Below are 21,857 nucleotides of genomic sequence, written 5' to 3'. Positions count from 1 at the left end.
CTGGGTACTGGCCCAGTCCCAACTCCTCGGGAGAAGCCATGATGGTCCATGACTGGGTACTGGCCCAGTCCCAACTCCTCGGGAGAAGCCATGATGGTCCGTGAAGGCTTTCACTGGCTTGAGACATGGGACCTTGAGTTCACCTTAGCCCAAGATTGACGTAGTTCATTGGAGCACTGAGGAATGTACACTCTGGCCAGGTTGCTGTTAAGATCTGGATTAATATCCAGAGCTTTCAGAACTCTTTAGAGGAACTCCTGCATATCAGCTGATGAACAGGGACTTCAATCTCAGCCCTCTCTGAGCCATGGTTGGCTGACCCAGAACCAGCCTCAGAGGTCTCTTCGTCTAGGTCATTACCAGCAAAGACGGGGATCGCGTCAGGATCCTGTCTTAAGTCTTCAACGGAGCCTGTCAGGCTGAGAGAGCAGAGCTGCAAAGACAGAGAGGCTGACTGGGCCGCCTCAGCCAGAGTTGGCAGAATCCACAGCCTGAATGGCAGGCTCTAAGCCCAGGCACATAATACAGTTGGAATGGGCATCAATCGAAGCCAAGCCAGCATTGCATTTATCGCAGTAGTATGGCGCGGATGATATTCTCCCCGGCTAACTCTGGCGAGATTAGTGAGGCGCACATCCTCTGAATCTCACTCTGGCAACAGCTGCAGCTCGAGCCAGTAAGATAGTATGCAAAGTTTGGACATCAAGGTGTGACTCTGTGTTTAGCTAGAGTGTCTCCCCTAGCCTGGGAAGGCGCGGTACCCAGACTCAAACTCCAGAGAGAAGAGGCTAGCATCCAGCTGAAGCTAACAAGCAACAGATAACCCAATTAGCTGGGAGGCTAACCGGCAGACAAGACAACTAAGCCTTGTGCCGTGAACAGGTTGGCCCAACCCGTTCACTTCGTAGCAAGGTGTCACCCTGTAATAAAATAATGACAAAACACCGCAGAGCACTCCTGGGAGGAGTAATCTTCACCCAGAATGGAGTATCCTCGACACACAACGACAGCTACATCCACTACTCACTCACCTGCGTAGCCGAGGGAAGAAAAGAGGACGTGATGCTACGCTGGGTGTTTATAGGGGGTGGGGGCACGCGCATCGCACGGAATTACTCTGATATTAATATCTCGGCTCATCCTGCCGCCAGGCGAAAGGATGTCCATTGATTGACTAGCATAGTCAGTCCCTGGTTACGTGAGTAACCTTGGTTGCATTGACCTTCAGTCTAGAACACGAGAGGCAGATGCTTTTATCCAAAGTGACTTACAGTAGTGCGTGGAACCCAGCAGTAAGCAAAACAACAATCCTGCGTTTGCAATCGTCATATTCTACCCAGTCAGCCACACAGGACTACAAAAGGCAACACATCCAAAATCTCCACTTCCGCTTACCTGTGGGCGTGCTGCTACGGAAGGAGGAGGAGGGTGTGATGGGAGGAGTCACGGGGGGAGTCAGGTTGCCATTGCTGTGCCGTGGAGGTGTGGCCACGCTGTTCCGAGACACGCCACCTGTGATTGACAGGGAAAGTTTGGGTGTGGCCTTCTTCTTCAGGGTCTCCTGCTCCCGACGTGCCGCGTCCGTCATAAACCTGGACACAAACATTACAGGTTACACACACACACACACACTATTGAAACAATGAGTATTATTTATCTCCCTCTCTTCTGGCTTTCTTTTCTCGCACCACTCCTCCACCCACACCGGGGCTGCGCCACTCCTCCACCCACACCGGGGCTGCGCCACTCCTCCACCCACACCGGGGCTGCGCCACTCCTCCACCCACACCGGGGCTGCGCCACTCCTCCACCCACACCGGGGCTGCGCCACTCCTCCACCCACACCGGGGCTGCGCCACTCCTCCACCCACACCGGGGCTGTGCCACTCCTCCACCCACACCGGGGCTGTGCCACTCCTCCACCCACACTGGGGCTGTGATGTTTAAACCAATTTGGGATTGTTAACTTTTAGAGAAAAAAAACAGACCAATTCAAATCACAGTGCAGTAATCACAAATCTACCATTAACCGGTTCCAATCATGATCATAAAGGCAAAAATGTAAATTCACCAAATACCTAACGCAACAATGCTGTAAGGAGATGGCTATGCATTTTTCAAATGATTTGCCACTCCGCACATCAAATGGTGAGACAGGGTAGAGACAGCTTCGAAGTACTGTATGGCAATACTTTGACAAATGAAATGAGAAGGTGATGAAATGGAAACTTTGCGAGGTGGAATTGAGATACAGTGGAAGGCAGTACAGGTACTGAAAGGAAAGCCCGGTGAGACCTGACCTGCTGCTGGCAGCAGTACGATAAGGGACCAAGTGAAAATCACAGCGCTGACTACAGAAATGATTGATATGCAGCCATTGTCAATGGTAGAGGATATCAGATTGAATGCCCTAACGGCATATCTAGAACCAAGCTACAAGAAGCCATGTTGAAAAACTGTGACAGCCCTGAAGGAGGAAAGTGCTGCAGGGACTTCAGCCATTCAGCCACAAGAGCGTTAGTGAAGTCAAGCACTGATGTTGGCGATTAGGCCTGGCTCGCTGTTGGCCTTCAAATTCATCCCAAAGGTGTTTGATGTGGTTGAGGTCAGGGCTTTGTGCAGGCCAGTCAATTTCTTCCACACCGATCTCGAAAAAACATTTCTGTATGGACCTCTCTTTGTGCACAGGGGTATTTTCATGTTGAAACAGGAATCAAATAACATTTTATTTGTCAAATGCACCGAATACAACCTTATAGTGAAATGTTACTTACAAGCCCATAATATTTTTTAAGTACGAAAATATTTAAGAAAATAATTCGACTAAGAATAATGTAACACAATAAAATAACGATAACGAGGCTATTTACACGGGGTACCAGTCCCGAGTCAATGTGCGGGGTTACAGGTTAGTCGAGATAATATGTACAGTAGGTAGGGGTGACTATGCATAAATAATAAACAGCGAGTAGCAGCTGCTTAAAAAAGCAGGTCAATACAAATGTATTTATTTATAGGGGACAATGCAACAGCAATATTACAATATTAATCAACAGCAATATTACAATAACACAACATCCATGTAAATATGACGGAGTTATCCAAAAGCTCATTTGCAGCCGTAGTCCCCGGACGGCTAAGGACAATTACACAGTCACAATACACATACAAATACATTATATCCAATAATACAACATTCTAACAACAACACTATCATCAACTGTCGTCTTACATTCAGTTTTAGTCGGAAGTTTACATACACTTCGGGTGGAGTCATTAAAACTCGTTTTTCAACCACTCCACAAATTTCGTGTTAACAAACTATAGTTTTGCCAAGTAGTTTAGGACATCTACTTTGTGCATGACTCTAGTCATTTTTCCAACAATTGTTTACAGACAGATTATTTCACTTATAATTCACTGTATCACAATTCCAGTGGGTCAGAAGTTTACATACAAACTTGACTGTGCCTTTAAACAGCTTGGAGAATTCCAGAAAATGATGTCATGACTGTAGAAGCTTCTGATAGGCTCATTGACATAATTGAGTCAATTGAAGTTGTACCCATGGATGCATTTCAAGGCCTAACTTCAAACTCAGTGCCTCTTTGCTTGACATCATGGTAAAATCTAAAGAAATCAGCCAAGAACCCAGAAAAAAAATGGTAGACCTCCACAAGTCTGGCTCATCCTTGGGAGCAATTACTTCGCACAGACGGAATTCTTCCACTGCAAATCTACCATTCCAGTGGTTTACTTGCTATATTGTATTTACTTCGCCACCATGGCCTTTGTTTTGCCTTTACCTCCCTTATCTTACCTCATTTGCTCACATCGTATATAGACTTATTTTTCTACTGTATTATTGACTGTATGTTTGTTTTATTCCATGTGTAACTCTGTGTTGTTGTATGTGTCAAACTGCTTTGCTTTATCTTGGCCAGGTCGCAGTTGTAAATGAGAACTTGTTCTCAACTTGCCTACGTGGTTAAATAAAGGTGAAATAAAAAGGTAGGTAGCCATCACTGCAGTAGATTGAAATGCATTGCCCCATAGCTGTCATATGCAGAACTTATGCAGGATTGTGAATTCACCTCATTGGCAGTTTAAAAGTTAGGAATATTTGTACATTCGTCAAATCCCTAAATCACACAGTCTGATTTAAGAGGTGTGAGATTGGACATGAAGCTTTGGGATAAACACACAACTAATTCTCATGTCTGTGTTTGGCTAGGCTGTAACTGTGTAGAGAGAGCGTTTCGCTTCTTCTGTGGTTTTCGGTGCTTCTAATGACAACACGGTTTCTCTGGGAAGGGATCAGTCATCCAAACACAAACAAGACACACTCACAGTCACGCCAGCACGGTCACAAAAACACAAAAACACAAAAAGCACCATAACACACTCAGGGCAATTGGACTATCACCACACAACTGCAAAACAATGGTCAAACAAGTCTGATACAGGCCCCAGAAGAAGAAGTCGTATCAGATTTGCTACTAGACAGAATAATGTTTTTCAAACCAACAGCCTGAAGAAAACCAAGGATGTGGTAGAACTGAAGCCAGGAATGTTGATCGAATCAAATTTCAAATGACTGGCCACTTCTGTCCCCGTATGCTCGTCTTTGTCGAGTCTGTTCCATCAGTGTAGCAACACTGCCCTGTGTGTAGCAACACTGCCCTGTGTGTAGCAACACTGCCCTGTGTGTAGCAACACTGCCCTGTGTGTAGCAACACTGCCCTGTGTGTAGCAACACTGCCCTGTGTGTAGCAACACTGCCCTGTGTGTAGCAACACTGCCCTGTGTGTAGCAACACTGCCCTGTGTGTAGCAACACTGCCCTGTGTGTAGCAACACTGCCCTGTGTGTAGCAACACTGCCCTGTGTGTAGCAACACTGCCCTGTGTGTATGTTACCTGTTGATGTAGCTCAGGGCCAGGTAGGTGGGCTGTTGTTGCTCCTGTTTCTCCAGAACGCGAGGATCTGTGTCTAAGAGAGAGAGAGAGAGAGAGAGAGAGATATTCACTTTGTATGTTGTCTACCTCACTTGCTTTGGCAATGTTAACACATGTTTCCCATGCCAATAAAGCCCTTGAATTGAATTGAATTGAATTGAGAGAGAGAGAGAGAGAAGGAAAGAGTAGGATATTTAGTTACTGTAGAATAAATCATATGGATATTTAGTGCCCGACTTAGACATTTTGGTGTGTTACAGACGGAATTCAAAATGGATTAAATTATGTTTCTCACCCATCTACACACAATACCCAATAATAACAAAGAAAACTTTATTGAAAAAATGAAAAACAGAAAGATCTCATTTACATAAGTATTCACACCCCTGAGTCAATACTTAGTAGAAGCACCTTCGGCGGTGATTACAGCTTTGACTTGTCTTGGGTATGTCTGTATCAGCATTGACTTGTCTTGGGTATGTCTGTATCAGCATTGACTTGTCTTGGGTATGTCTGTATCAGCATTGACTTGTCTTGGGTATGTCTGTATCAGCATTGACTTGTCTTGGGTATGTCTGTATCAGCATTGACTTGTCTTGGGTATGTCTGTATCAGCATTGACTTGTCTTGGGTATGTCTGTATCAGCATTGACTTGTCTTGGGTATGTCTGTTTCAGCATTGACTTGTCTTGGGTATGTCTGTTTCAGCATTGACTTGTCTTGGGTATGTCTGTTTCAGCATTGACTTGTCTTGGGTATGTCTGTATCAGCTTTGACTTGTCTTGGGTATGTCTGTATCAGCTTTGACTTGTCTTGGGTATGTCTGTATCAGCTTTGCCTTGTCTTGGGTATGTCTGTATCAGCTCTGACTTGTCTTGGGTATGTCTGTATCAGCTCTGACTTGTCTTGGGTATGTCTGTATCAGCTCTGACTTGTCTTGGGTATGTCTGTATCAGCTTTGACTTGTCTTGGGTATGTCTGTATCAGCTTTGACTTGTCTTGGGTATGTCTGTATCAGCATTGACTTGTCTTGGGTATGTCTGTATCAGCATTGACTTGTCTTGGGTATGTCTATCAGCTTTGCACATCTGGATTTGAGGATTTTCTCCCATTCTTCCCTGCAGATTTTCTCAAACTCTGTTAATTTTGGGATAGGGGGCAGCATTTTAACTTTTGGATGAATAGTGTGCCTAGAGTGAACTGCCTCCTACGCTGTCCCAGATACTAATAATAATATGCATATATTAGCATTGTATAGAAAACACTCTGACGTTTCTAAAACTGTTTGAATGATGTCTGTGAGTATAACAGAACTCATATGGCAGGTGAAAACCTGAGAAAAATCCAACCAGGAAGTGGGACATCTGAGGTTTGTAGTTTTTCAAAGCTTGGCCTACTGAATACACATTGAGATATGGATAAAGTTGCACCTCCTACGGCTTCCACTAGATGTTAACCGTCTTTAGAAACTTGAATGAGGATTCTAATATAAAGGAGGGGCTCATGAGACCTCTTTGAGTCAGTGGTCTGGCAGAGTGCCTTGGTCTCATGACGTGCGCTCCCGACAGAGTTACCTCTCGTTCCAGTGCTTTTCTTCAGACAAAGGAATTCTCCGGTTTGAACATTATTGATGTTTTATATTAAAAACATCCTAAAGATTGATTTCATACATCGTTTGACGTGTTTCTAAAGGACTGTAACGGAACTTTTCGAGTTTTTGTCTGGACGAAGTGCCTGCGCCTCATGAAGATGGATTACTGGGCTGAACACGCTAACAACAAGTGGCTATTTGGACATAAATGATGGACTTTATGAAACAAATCAGTCATTTATTGTCAAACTGGGATTCCTGGGAGTGCCTTCTGATGAAGATCAAAGGTAAGTGAATATATATGGTGTTGTTTCTAACTTCTGTTGACTCCAAAATGGCAGATATTCTGCCTGCCCTAGAAAGGTTAAGTTAGATGGGGAAAGGCGGTGAACAGTCTTTCCACAGATTTTCAACGGGATTCAAGTCTGGGCCTTGGCTGGGCCACTCAATGACTTTCACTTTCTTATTCTGAAGCCATTCCAGCGTATGCTTTGGGTCATTGTCCTGTTGGAATGTAAATCTTCACCCCAGTCTAAGGTCGTTTGCACTCTGGAGGTTCTCATCAAGGACTTGCCTGTATTTGACTCCATTCATTGATCCATCTATGCTTACCAGTCCCACAGTCCCTGCTGATGAAAAGCATCCCCATAGAATGATACTGCCACCACCATACATCACGGTAGGGATGGTATTAGACAGGTGATGAGCTGTGCCTGGTTCTCCAGAAAGTGCTTTGCATTCAGGACAAATAGTTGCATTTCTGTCTCATCAGACCAGAGAATATTTTGCCTTATGCTCTAAGAGTCTTCCAAATGCATTTTTTGCAAATTCCAGGTGTGCGGTCATGTGCCTTTTTCTCAGGAGTTGCTTCCGTCTGGCCACTGGGTTCTTGGTCACCTCCTTCTGCCCGGTTGTTCAGTTTGGTCTGACAGCCAGCTCTAGGCAGAGTCTGGGTATTTCCATATTTTTTCAATTTCTCAATGATAGAGAACACTGTGCTCTTAGAATCATTCAACACTCTAGAAATAGTTTTATCCCCTTCACCCAGATATATGCCTCATCACACTTCTCAGAGATCTACGGACAGTTCCTTGGACTTCATGGTAGTTTCTGCTCTGCACTGTACCACTGACATGCACTGTGGTACCTTCTATAGACTGTTGTGTTTCTTTCTAAATCATGTCCAAACAATTGAATTGGCCACAGGTGGACTCCAATCAAGTTGTAGTGACATCTCAAGGATGATCAAAGGGAATAAGATGCACCGGAGCTCGATTTGGAGTGTCATAGCAAAGAGGTGTGAATACTTACAGTACCAGTCAAAAGTTTGGACACACCTACTATTTTCTACATTGTAGAATAATAGTGAAGACATCAAAACTATGAAATAACACACATGGAATCATGTATTATGCAAAAACGTGTTAAAACAATCAAAATATATTTTATATTTGAGATTCTTCAAAGTAGCCACCTTTGCCTTGATGACAGCCTTGCACACTCTTGGCATTCTCTCAACTAGCTTAATGAGGTAGTCACCTGGAATGCATTTCAATTAACAGGTATGCCTTGTTAAAAGTTAATTTGTGGAATTTCGTAATGCATTTCAGCTGATCAGTTGTGTTGTGACATGGTAGGGGTGGCATAGAGAAGATAGCCCTATTTGGTAAAAGACCAAGTCCATATTATGTCAAGAACAGCTCAAATAAGAAAGAGAAACGACAGTCCATCATTACTTTAAGACATAAAAGGTTAGTCAATCCGGAAAATTTCAAGAACTTTGAAGGTTTCTTCAAGTGCAGTCGTAAAAACCATCAAGCGCTATGATGAAACTGGCTCTCATGAGGACCGCCACAGGAAATGAAGACCCAGAGTTACCTCTGCTGCAGAGGATAAGTTCATTAGACTTACCAGCCTCAGAAATTGCAGCCCAAATAAATGTTTCAGAGTTCAAGTTACAGACAGCTCAACATCAACTGTTCAGAGGAGTGTGTGAATCAGGCCTTCATGGTCAAATTGCTGCAAAGAAACCACTACTAAAGGACACCAATAATAAGAAGATACTTGCTTGGGCCAAGAAACACGAGCATTGGACATTAGACCGGTGGAAATCTGTCCTTTGGTCTGATGAGTCCAAATCTGAGATTTTTTGTTCCAACCACCGTGTCCTTGTGAGACGTAGAATAGGTGAACGGATGAACTCCGCATGTGTGGTTCCCACCGTGAAGCATGGAGAAGGTGGTGCGATTGTGTGGGAGTGCTTTGCTGGTGGCACTATAGGTGATTTACTTAGAATTCAAGGCACACTTAACCAGCATGGCCACCATAGCATTCTGCAGCGATACACCATCCCATCTGGTTTGCGCTTAGTGGGACTATCATTTGTTTTTCAACAGGACAATGACCCAAAACACCTCCAGGTTGTGTAAGGGCTATTTGACCAAGAAGGAGAGTGATGGAGTGCTGCATCAGATGATCTGGCCTCCACAATCACCTGACCTCAACCTAATTGAGATGGTTTGGGATGAGTTGGAGGCAAGGAAAAGCAGCCAACAAGTGCTCAGAAAATGTGGGAACTCCTTCAAGACTGTTGGAAAAGCATTCCAGGTGAAGCTGGTTGAGAGAATGCCAAGAGATTTCAAAGCAGACATCAAGGCAAAGGGTGGCTACTTTGAAGAATCTCAAATATAAAATATATTTAGATTTGTCTAACACTTTTTTGGTTACTACGTGACTCCACGAGTGTTATTTCATAGTTTTGATGTCTTCACTATTATTCTACAATGTAAAAAAATAAAAAAATAAAGAAAAACCATTGAATGAGGTGGTGTGTCCAAACTTGACTGGTACTGTATGTAAACAAGATATTTTGTATTTCATTCTCAATAAACGTGCCAAAAAATGTATAAAAACATGTTTTCACTTTGTCACTGTGTGGTATTGTGTGTCGATGAGTGAGAAAAATGTTTTATTTTATCCATTTGGAATTTGGGCTGTAACACAACAAAATGTGGAATAAGTCAAGGGGTATGAACACTTTCGGAAAGCACTGTAGATCATGAATATGGAAATGGCGTCGGAGTCTTGAAATCTTTCAGTATGTATACCCATAGTAAATCCGATGTGCAAGGGGAGGTAAAATGGTAGCAAACATCCAGTACAGTACACCGGTTTTGACTGAAAGTGCTTGTATATGGGGTTCATGACTTGATTTGTGGAGGAAATCAGTATGCAGTAAGGTGAGATGGGTGTGTGTGCAAATTCATGTCTGATTGATACTGTAAGATACTCACACTAGTCTCTCTGTTCCGGAGTTGTGTGTGGAGTATTAGTAAAGAAAGCCTATATTCTGTCCATGGTAGCAGAGGGTATCTAATTTACAACCCCTGGTTTCATTAAGTGTTCTTGGTTACATAGCCCTCTCTGTAGCATGGTGCTACTGTATGTACACTGCCTGTCAGGGGAGGGGAGGTTGATGGATATACTATATAATTACACACACACGCACACTTTTTCCAGCCTATTTGCCAACTCAGTAACATTGCAGCAGGGAGCTTCCACTGCCTGAGGCCACCAGCCCAAACTTCAAAAGCCCCCCTGCTAACTCGGTGTGTGTGTGTGTGTTGAATGTGTGCTGAGTCACAACTGCATAGTAGCACTGCCACCATGTGGTCAACAGGGTGACATTGCACTACATTGTAGAAATACAGTCAAATGATGAATACATATGCAATGCAATAGCTTGTGGTGAATGTGTGCAGCCTAATTTACATGGCCTACCTTACATACATACGCAACTCAAAAACGCAATTCGCTAAGCATAATGGAGATCATTAAAATTGCAGGCTGTCGCTGCAACCGCCTGCTACACAACTAGGCAGTGTAGTGTACATGCTTGACTTTACATGTATCTGATGTACACTTATCAGGAGTCAAACATACTGTGCTACCGTGCATATACTAAGACATATGTTGAACTTTTAGAATGTATTGTGTTACTGAGTATCATTACAGTCTACATGTGTCTCTATTGTGTGTGTGTATGAGAGAGCGAGAGAGAAAAAAGGATTTGCATGTTTTGTTGATTTTAAGAATGCTTTTTGATTCCATATGGCATGATGGATCAAGCGGCATTGGGGGCAAAATATATGACATCATAAAATCTATTTACTCAAACAACACATGTAGTATTAAACTTTACAATAAAATAACATTGTTTTTTGCACAAGGATGGGAGTGAGACAAGGGTGCACTCGAAGTCCAAACCTGTTCAAAGTTTACGTCAACCAATTAGTATTGTTGTTGGACACACCCTTAAAGATGAGGTTAGATTCCTGCGCTATGCAGATGACCTTGTCCTACTGTCACCAACAGAGTAAGGTCAACAGGAACAACTTAACTTTCTTTAGGAATGGAGCATCAACTGGGCAATCACCTTTAACTTTCAGAAAACCAAAGCTGCGATTTTCTATCAGGAATCAATGCAACAGACACTCCTTCAAATTAGGAAATGGTTGAACATGCACAAATGGTACAACCACCTGGGACTCAGTGCCTCTGGTGGATTTGGTCTGGGAGTGAATTCACTCAAAAGAAAAAACCTGCAAAGCATTGTACTCCATAAAAATATATATTTTAAAAATAAATATTCCTATCCAAATCTGGTGCTAAATATTAAAGTGTAATTTTACCAATTGCAACCTGGAATTGCAACCCAATTACCAACCTGGAATTATGCTTATAAGCATTGGGAGAAAAACCCAATAGAAAATCTACATACAGAATTCTTCAGAATTATCCCAAATACCCTAAATAATGCATGCAGAGTGGAACTCGGAAGATTCCCTTTAATTGTTAAAACTTCTCTAGGGTAGGGGACAGCATTCGGAATTTTGGATGAAAAGCGTGCCCAAATTAAACTGGCTGCTACTCAGGCCCAGAAGATAGTATATGCATATAATTGGTAGATTTGGATAGAAAACGCTCTAAAGTTTCAGAAACAGTTAACATAGTGTCTGTGAGTATAACAGAAATGATTTGGCAGGCAAAAACCTGAGAAATATCCATCCAGGAAGTAGGATTTTTTTGTTTGTTGTAGTTTTCTATTCAATGCCATTACAGTAACCATTGACTTGGGACTAAAATTGCAGTTCCTATGCCTTCCTCTAGATGTCAACAGTCTTTAGAAATGGTTTCAGGCTTGTATTCTGAAAAATGAGGGAGTAAGAGCAGTCTGAATGAGTAGACCCTGCAGTGTCACAGAGCTTTTTCATGCGCACAACCGAGAGTGGCTTTCTTGTTTACCTTTTATATTGACGACGTTATTGTCCGGTCGAAATATTATCGATTATTTAGGCTAAAAACAACCTGACGCTTGAATATAAACATCGTTTGACATGTTTCTATGAGCTTTACGGATACAATTTTGATTTTTTTTGTCTGCCTGTTGTGACTGCGTTTGAGCCTGTGGATTACTGAAGAAAACAAACAAAAAACGGACGTTTTTGGATATAAAGAGAATTTATCGAACAAAACGAACATTTATTGAGTAAATTAATGTCTTCTGAGTGCAACCATATGAAGATCATCAAAGGTAAGTGATTAATTGTATCTCTATTTCTGACTTGTGTCACTCTTCTACTTGGCTGGTTACTGTTTGTAATGATATGTCTGCTGGGCGATGTTCTCAAATAATCGTAAGGTATGTTTTCGCAGTAAAGCCTTTTTGAAATCTGACATCGTGGTTGGATTCACAAGAAGTTCATCTTTAAACCTATGTAAAATACCTGTATGTTTTCTGAATTTTTATAATGAGTATTTCTGCATTTGAATTTGGCGCTCTGCAATTTCACTGGATGTTGGCCAGGTGTGACGCTAGAAACCCTAGTGAGGTTTTAATATAAAGAAAAGGACACTTACATTTTGGCACCATTTTAATCAAATGTATTTATGAAGCCCTTTTTACATCAGCCAATGTCACAAAGTGCTGTACAGAAACCCAAGAGCTGAAAACTGAAAATAGTCCCATATGTCAGCTGTTAAAAACACTAAATAACCGTATTATCCAAACACACAAATCAATCAGATTGTTACAGAAATTAAAAACACCAAATACAGACTCAGTGTCTACCAATTGGATATAGAAAAAAAGGTAGACATAATGGCAACCCAAAGGTGTCTATGTAGTCATTGTATGACTGGGGAGGTAGACACAAAGATGCACCTTTTCTTCTACTGTGAGAAATACTTCCAAATTAAATAAGAAAATATCTCAATCAATTCCCAACTTCTGTGCATTTACTAATGACAAATAATTATTCTGGGTGAGGGAGAAACTGGAAATATTACTGCTAGATATGTATAAGGATTCCATAGCCTAAGGAACATTCGGCTAAAAATCATGCTAGGCTTCCTCTATAGACACAGGACATGTTTGTCCTCGACAAATTGTGCAAGCTACTTTTCTGTCTGTTATAGATTATGGGGATATTATCTACATGCATGCTACGGCATCAACACTTAAATGGTTGGATGCTACTTATCATTGCGCACTCAGGTTTATTACGGGTTTATTACGGGTGCTAGGTACAGAACTCACCACTGTGTTTTATATCAAAATGTGGGTTGGACTTCGCTGTCCGTGAGACGAGAACAACATGCTCTCGTGGTGTCTATAAAGCACTTCTGAATAAGCTACCTTCTTATTTATCATCACTCATCAATAATATAATTATAATTCCTAAAACCAGGTCTCAAGCATGGATTACACTTGAGGCCCATGCGATTTCCACAGAGTTGGGTATGGCTGCCATTTCCTGTTACGCTCCTTGCCTATGGAAGAGCCTGCAGACTAAACTTCAACTTGAGACTCTTGTCTCCCTGTCGCCCATTTTAAACATTTATTGGAGGATTTTATTTTTGTATGGCTTTTAACTGTTTTGGGTAATGCAAGTTCTTGTGCTGTTTGGGGAGTAACCTGTCAGGGGAGTAACCTGTCAGGGGAGTAACCTGTCAGGGGAGTAACCTGTCAGGGGAGTAACCTGTCAGGGGAGTAACCTGTCAGGGGAGTAACCTGTCAGGGGAGTAACCTGTCAGGGGAGTAACCTGTCAGGGGAGTAACCTGTTAGGGGAATAACCTGTTAGGGGAATAACCTGTCAGGGGAATAACCTGTTAGGGGAATAACCTGTTAGGGGAATAACCTGTCAGGGGAGTAACCTGTTAGGGGAATAACCTGTTAGGGGAATAACCTGTTAGGGGAATAACCTGTCAGGGGAATAACCTGTTAGGGGAATAACCTGTTAGGGGAATAACCTGTTAGGGGAATAACCTGTTAGGGGAATAACCTGTCAGGGGAATAACCTGTTAGGGGAATAACCTGTTAGGGGAATAACCTGTTAGGGGAATAACCTGTTAGGGGAATAACCTGTTAGGGGAATAACCTGTTAGGGGAATAACCTGTGTGTAAATGTAATCTGTTGCTGTATTTATTTGTGTTATCTGTGATGGTTGTTTGTCTTGTGTAGTTTCTTTAGTCATTGTACCTAAACTGTATGTGTAAACATGTATACGCAGGGCCCAGCTGTAAAAGAGACATTGGTCCCAGTCTGTGTTCCTTGTTGAAGTAAAGGTATAAAAAATAAAATAAATTGTAAAAACTTACAAGTAATAAAGTGCCTTCAGAAAGTCTTCAAACCCCTTGACTTTGTCCACATTTGATTGTGTTACAGTCTTACTTTAAATAGTTTACATTTCAATTTTGTGTCACTGATCTACACACAATAAGATCTACACACCATACAACTCTCCTTCTGTGGCCTCCAACTGCTCTTAAACCCAAGTAAAACTAAATACATGCTATTCAACCGATCGCTGCCCGCACCTGCTCGCCCGTCCAGCATCAGTACTCTAGACGGCTCTGACTTAGAATACGTGGACAACTCCAAATACCTAGGTGTTTGGTTAGACTGTAAACTCTCCTTCCAGACTCACATCAAACATCTCCAATCCAAAGTTAAATCTAGAATTGGCTTCCTATTTCGCAACAAAGCATCCTTCACTCATGCTGCCAAATATACCCTCGTAAACCTGACCATCCTACTGATCCTCGACTTCGGTGATGTCATCTATAAAATAGCCTCCAACAGTCTACTCAACAAATTGGATGCAGCCTATCACAGTCCAATCTATTTAGTCACCAGAGCCCCATACACTACCCACCATTGCGACCTGTACGCTCTTGTTGGTTGGCCCTCGCTTCGTATTCGCCGCCAAACCCACTGGCTACAGGTTATCTACAGTCTCTGCTAGGTAAAGCCCCGCCTTATCTCAGCTCACTGGTCACCATAGCAGCACCCACTTGTAGCATGCACTCCAGCAGGTATATCTCACTGGTCACCCCCAAAGCCAATTCCTCCTTTGGTCGTCTTTCCTTCCAGTTCTCTGCTGCCAATGACTGGAACGAACTGCAAAAATCTATGAAGCTGGAGACTCATATCTCCCTCACTAGCTTTAAGCACCAGCTGTCAGAGCAGCTCACAGATCACTGCACCTGTACATAGGCTGTTTACAGATGGGCTATCTACCTACCTCATCCCCATACTGTATATTTCTTTATTCATCTTGCTCCTTTGCACCCCAGTATCTATAATTGCACATTCTTCTTCTGCACATCTACCATTCCAGTGTTTAATTGCTATATTGTAATTACTTCACCACCTGCTCCTTTGCACCCCAGTATCTATAATTGCACATTCTTCTTCTGCACATCTACCATTCCAGTGTTTAATTGCTATATTGTAATTGCTTCGCCACCATGGCCTATTTATTGCCTTCTCTCCCTTATCTTACCTCATTTACACTCACTGTATATAGACTTTTTGTTTTCTTTTGTTCTACTGTATTATTGACTGTATGTTTGTTTTACTCCATGTGTAACTCTGATGTTGTTTGTGTCAAATTGCTATGATTTATCTTGGCCAGGTCGCAGTTGCAAATGGGAACTTGTTCTCAAGTAGCCTACCTGATTAAATAAAGGTGTTCTCAAGTAGCCTACCTGGTTAAATAAAGGTGTTCAAGTAGCCTACCTGGTTAAATAAAGGTGTTCTCAAGTAGCCTACCTGGTTAAATAAAGGTGAAATAAATAAATAAACAATACACCATAATGTCAAAATGGAATGTTTTTAGAAATGTTTACAAATGTATAAAAAATGTAAAGCTGAAATCTATTGAGTCAATAAGTATTCAAATATCTTGTTAAGGCAAGCCTACATAAGGTCAGGAGTACAAATGTACCTAATTAATCACATAAGTTGCATTGACTCACAATAATAGTGTTTAACATGATTTTTAATTGACTACCCCATCTCTATACCCCACACCCAATCTCTGTACCCCACACCTAATCTGCAAGGTCCCTAAATTAAGCAGTGAATTTCAAGCACAGATTCAACTACAAAGACCAGGGAGATTTTCCTCATGTTCGCAAAGAAGGGCACCAATTGGTAGATGGGCAAGAAAAACAAAAAAGAACAGACAGTGACTATGCATTTGAGCATGGTCAGTTATTAATAATACACTTTGGATGGCGTATCAATACACCCCAGTGACTACAAATATACAGGCACCCTTACTAAATGAGATGCCGGAAAGAAAGGAAACCGCTCAGGGATTTCACCATAAAGCCAATGGTGTTTTTAAACAGTTATAGAGTTTAATGGCTGTGATAGGAGATAACTGTGGATGGATCAACAACACTGTAGTTACTCTATAATACTGTAGTGTTACACTGTACTGTACTGTAACACTGTAGTCTATAATACTAACATAAAGGACAGAGTGAAAGACGGATATTTCAAAACATACATCCTGTTTGCTATAAGGCACAAAAGTAATGAATGTGTGTATGTAATTATGGTTGCGCGTATAATGGCTCACAGATGTATTACATCCAAAGCCATTACAGACCTGAGCTAAAATAGCTCTGTGCCATATTTAACAGCCTCCGTGTGTGTGTGTGTGTGTGTGTGTGTGTGTGTGTGTGTGTGTGTGTGTTTGGTCTTGGCCTTAGTAGCACTTTGGCTTCAGACTTTCACACCTCATAATTGAGAATGAATGCATTCTATCTTGCATTTCCTCTCTCCCTCACACACATGAGGTGGTCCACTGAGGTGGTCTTAATTAGCTTTTTACTGACGTACTTCAATCATTCTACCTAGATCCAGAAACCAGAACACTTAAGACTACATACAGTCTCAGAGAGAGGACTGAATGTGTGTGTGTATATATGAGAGAGAGAGAGAGGCTGGTGACCTTTTAAAAGGACAAAAAGCCAGGCCCAGCCAATGAGAATGAGTTTTTCCCCACAAAAGGGCTTTCTTACAGACATAAATACTTGTCAGTTTCATCAGCTGTCCGGGTGGCTGTTCTCAGACGATCCCGCAGGTGAAGAAGCCAGATGTGGTTACACATGGTTTGCAATTGTGAGGCCAGTTGGCGTACTGCCAAATTTTCAAGAACGACACTGGAGGAGACTTATGGTAGAGAAATTATCATTCAATTTTCTGGCAACAGCTCTGGTGGACATTCCCGCAGTCAGCATGCCAATTGCACGCTCCCTCAAAACTTGAGACATCTGTGACATTGTGTTGTGTGACAAAACTGCATATTTTATAATGACCTTTTATTGTCTCCAGTACAAGGTGCACCTGTGTAATGATTATGCTGTTTAATCAGCTTCTTGATATGCCACACCTGTCAGGTGGATGGATTATTTTGACAATGGAGAAATACTCACTAACATGGATGTAAACAAATTGTGCATACAATTTGAGAGAAATAAAGCTTTTTGTGCGTATGGAACATTTCTGGGATCTTTTATTTCAGCTCATGAAACCAACACTTTACAGGTTGCGTTTATATTCTTGTTCAGTATAGTTAGCATCCTATTGATGAATTATATGTCCCAAAAAATGTGCACAAACACAGTGAATATAATGTAGACTTAACTGTTGGGGTAATTTAGGGTAAACCGCCACTGGGGGTAACACGCCCCCTGCCTTTACTTCTCACAGAAACCATTTAATGTCGCCATACCCCACCCCCACACAAATGTACTCCAAATTTAAATTAAAAAAACATTTCTTAACTCTATTTCTTGAACTGCATTGTTGGTTAAGGGAATTTAAGTAAGCTCTGTATTCGGCGCATGTGACAAACAACATTTTATTTTATTTTCCCTGGCTGCCACTATTCTAAAAATGTCATAATTCTCATCATAATTTTTTCCATAACCCAAAAATATTTTGAGGTAGGGTGGCCTTTTACTAACTACCAGGCAAGTTACTAATTACCTACAATTGATCCGTGTTGTATTTAGCCCCACTCTCCTATATACACTATATACACTCACGGTGTGCGGTAACTTGCTTATTAACCATGCCGCTGCTAAAATGTCTGGGTTGAAAATGTGCAGTTCCCGTATATTTAGGAGTTGAGAAATAAATGAAGTAGGAACGGAAAGCTTGGATTCCCCCATTTTAACAAAGGCTTTTAAAACTGCTGCTTTCCCTGCGATTACAATAATTGTTGTGCATTGACTTGTCAGAATGCAGGTTTCCCTCCCGATTGCACTCATAACTTGAATGCGCCTCAAGAGGAATATTTATCTCTCATAGAACACCAACTAGCTCTCACAGTCTTATGTCAGATTTCAGACGTTCATCCATGTTTCTCAAACATCAAAGTGTTTTAAGGTTAGGCATTAACTCGAATGGTTAAGGTAAGGGTTAAGGTTTGGGATAGGCTTAAAACTAAAATCTGAAAACCAACTTTCTATTGCTGGATTCGAACTTGCAAACTTTGGAAGAGGCAGATGCTTACACCCATCCACAACACTCTAGGAAAACCGAGGTAACAGCGCTCACTGTTGCCTCAAGTGGCTGGTTTCCACATCATCTCCCGATGTCCTCGGACATGGATGGACATCGAATACCGACTTGTATCACACATGACCTGGCTGTAGATCACACAACACCAAGCCTACTAGGTAAATATATAAACTTGTCTAATATGGGGTAGTCAGATTTTTCTATTCATCACTTATTTTGTTTGCAGAGGAAAAGTCAAATGTGGACTGTTCTTGCATCTTCAAAGTACGCTTCAACAGAAATATTCTTTCAAGTGACATATTTTTATGCCGTGGTGCAAAGGATTTTTGCCGTGGCACAGTGCCACAGATAAAATGACTGCAGAGGAAACACTGAGCTCCCCAGTGCCAACCACATACATGTTACTTATTTGGTATATAATGTTGCTGCTACCATCTCTTATGACCGAAAATAACTTCTGGACATCAAGACTGCGATTACTCACTATGGACTGGTAGAATCCTACTTTTCCATTAAAGAGTCTTGACGAGCCCGACGCGAACGATATACTGCTTTCTCGGGAACAGGCCCATATCCCCGTCATTTGCGTGACGAGGAGGCGGAGAAAAAGGGGCCAAAGGGCTGCCTTCTGAGAATTCGTAGGCGATCGAATAAACCCCCAATTCCCTCCATTTTGCTAGCAAACGTGCAATCTTTGGAGAATAAAATCGATGACCTACGCGCAAGATTAAACTACCAAAGGGACATTCAAAACTGTAATATCTTATGCTTCACAGAGTCGTGGCTGAACAACGACACCATCAACATACTGCTGGCTGGTTGGAACCGCGGCATCTGGTAAGACAAGGGACGGCGGACTATGCATTTTTGTAAATAACAGCTGGTGCACGATATCTAAGGAGGTCTCGAGCTATTGCTCACCTGAGGTAGAGTATCTCATGAAAAGCTGTAGACCACACTATCTACCTAGAGAGTTTAACTGTCTACATACCACCACAATCAGAGGCTGACACTAAGACAGCATTGAATGAGCTGTATTCCGCCATAAGCAAACAAGAAAACACCCACCCAGAGGGAGTGCTATTAGTAGCTGGGGACTTTAATGCAGGGAAACTTAAATCTGTTTTAATACATTTCTATCAACATGTTAAATGTGCAACCAGATAATGTGCAACCATTATCTGTGCAACCAAAATAATCTGGGCCGTCTTTACTCCACACACAGAGACGCATACAAAGCTCTCCCTTGCCCTCCATTTGGCAAATCTGACAATAATTCTATCCTGCTGATTCCTGCTTACAAGCAAAAAAAAATAAGCAGGAAGCACCAGTGACTAGATCAATAAAAAAAACATGGTCAGATGAAGCAGACGCTAAGCTACAGGACTGTTTTGCTAGCACAGACTGGAATATGTTCCGGAATTCTTCCGACGGCATTGAGGTGTACACCACATCAGTCATTGGCTTCATCAACAAGTGGATCGATTACGTTGTCCCCACAGTGACTGTACGTACATACCCCAACCAGAAGCCATGGATTACAGGCAACATCCACACTGAACTAAAGGCTAGTGCTGCCGCTTTCAAGGAGCGGGACTCTATCCCGGAGGCTTATAAGAAATCCCGCTATGCCCTCTGACAAACCATCAAATTGGCAAAGCTTCAATACAGGACTAAGTTCAAATCATACTGCACTGGCTCTGATGCTCGTGGCAGGGTTAGCAAACCATTACAAACTACGAAGGGAAGCACAGCCAAGAGCTGCCCAGTGACACGAGCCTACCAGACGAGCTAAACTACTTCTATGCTCGTTTCGAGACAAATAACACTGAAACATGCATGAGAGCACCAGCTGTTCCGGAAGACTGTGTGATCACGCTCTCCGCAGCCAATGTGAGTAAGACCTTAAAACAGGTCAACATTCACAAGGCCGCAGGGCCAGACGGATTACCAGAACGTGTACTGCAAACATGCGCTGACCAACTGGGGAGTGTCTTCACTGATATTTTCAACCTGTCCCTGTCAGAGTCTGTAATACCAACATGTTTTAAGCAGACCACCATAGTGCCTGTGCCCAAGAACACAAAGTTAACCTGCCTAAATGACTACCAACCCGTAGCACTCACATCTGTAGCCATTAAGTATTTTTAAAGGCTGATCATGGCTCACATCAAGACCATTATCCCAGAAACGCTAGACCCACTCCAATTTGCATACCGCCCCAATAGATCCGCAGATGATGCAATCTCTATTGCACTCCACACTGCCCTTTCCTACCTGGACAAAAGTAACACCTATGTGAGAATGCTATTCATTGACTACACCATAGCGCCCTCAAAGCTTACTAAGCTAAGGACCCTGAGACTAAACACCTCCCTCTGCAACCGGATCCTGGACTTCCTGACAAGCCGCCCCCAGGTGGTAAGGGTAGGTAACAACACATCCGCCACACTGATCCTCAACACAGGGGCCCCTCGGGTGCATGCTCAGTCCCCTCCTTTACTCCCTGTTCACTCATGACTGTACAGCCAGGCACGACTCCAACATCATCATTAAGTTTGCCGATGACACAACAGTGGTAGGCCTGATCATCGACAATGGCGAGACAGGCAATAGGGAGGAGGTCAGAGACCTGGCCGTGTGGTGCCAGGAACACAACCTCTCCCTCAACATGATCAAGACAAAGGAGATGATTGTGGACTACAGGAAAAAGAGGGCCGAGCACGCCCCCATTCTCATCAACGGGGCTGCAGTGGAGCAGGTTGAGAGCTTCAAGTTCCTTGCGGTCCACATCACCAACAAACTACCAACTGCTCGGCCTCCGAACGCACTACAGAGGGTAGTGCGAACGGCCCAGTACATCACTGGGAACAAGCTTTCTGCCATCCAGAACCTCTATATCAGGCAGTGGAGGAAAGCGGAGGAAAGCCCTAAACATTTTCAAAGACCACAGCCACCCTAGTCATAAACTCTTCTCTCTGCAACCGCATGGCAAGCGGTACCGGAGCGCCAAGTCTAGGTCCAAGATGCTTCTAAACAGCTTCTACCCCCAAACCATAAGACTCCTGAACATCTAATCAAATGGCTACCCAGACTATTTGCATTGCCCCCCCCCTCTCTCTTTTATGCTGCTGATCTCTCTTTTATTATCTATGCATAGTCACTTTAATAACTCTACCTACATGTACATATTACCTCAACTAACCGGTGCCATTGACTCACATTGACTCTGTACCGGTACCCCCCGTATATAGTCTCACTATTGTTATTTTACAGCTGCTCTTTAATTACTTGTTACTTTTATTTCTAATTGTTATCCATATTCATTTAAACTGCATTGTTGGTTCAGGGCTGGTAAGTAAGCATTTCACTCTAAGGTTTTCACCTGTTATATTCGGACACTGGCTCTGATGCTCGTGGTGG

General features: G+C 42.5%; 1 protein-coding gene across 1 annotated transcript in view; it reads right to left on the bottom strand.

Annotated features, from left to right (window-relative positions):
• Window positions 1-21,857, bottom strand: part of LOC109903336 (juxtaposed with another zinc finger protein 1) — a 40,136-nt gene that overhangs the window by 7,174 nt on the left and 11,105 nt on the right. The window contains exons 2-3 of the mRNA XM_031788968.1: window positions 4,919-4,991; window positions 1,396-1,592 (exon numbers count right to left, since the gene is read on the bottom strand). Coding sequence (XP_031644828.1) covers window positions 1,396-1,592; window positions 4,919-4,991 — 270 coding nt within the window. The remainder of the gene's footprint in view (window positions 1-1,395; window positions 1,593-4,918; window positions 4,992-21,857) is intronic.

This window comes from Oncorhynchus kisutch, linkage group LG14 (genome assembly GCF_002021735.2).
Source record: "Oncorhynchus kisutch isolate 150728-3 linkage group LG14, Okis_V2, whole genome shotgun sequence".
NCBI lineage: Eukaryota > Metazoa > Chordata > Actinopteri > Salmoniformes > Salmonidae > Oncorhynchus > Oncorhynchus kisutch.
This window is presented reverse-complemented; position numbering and strand designations above follow the sequence as displayed.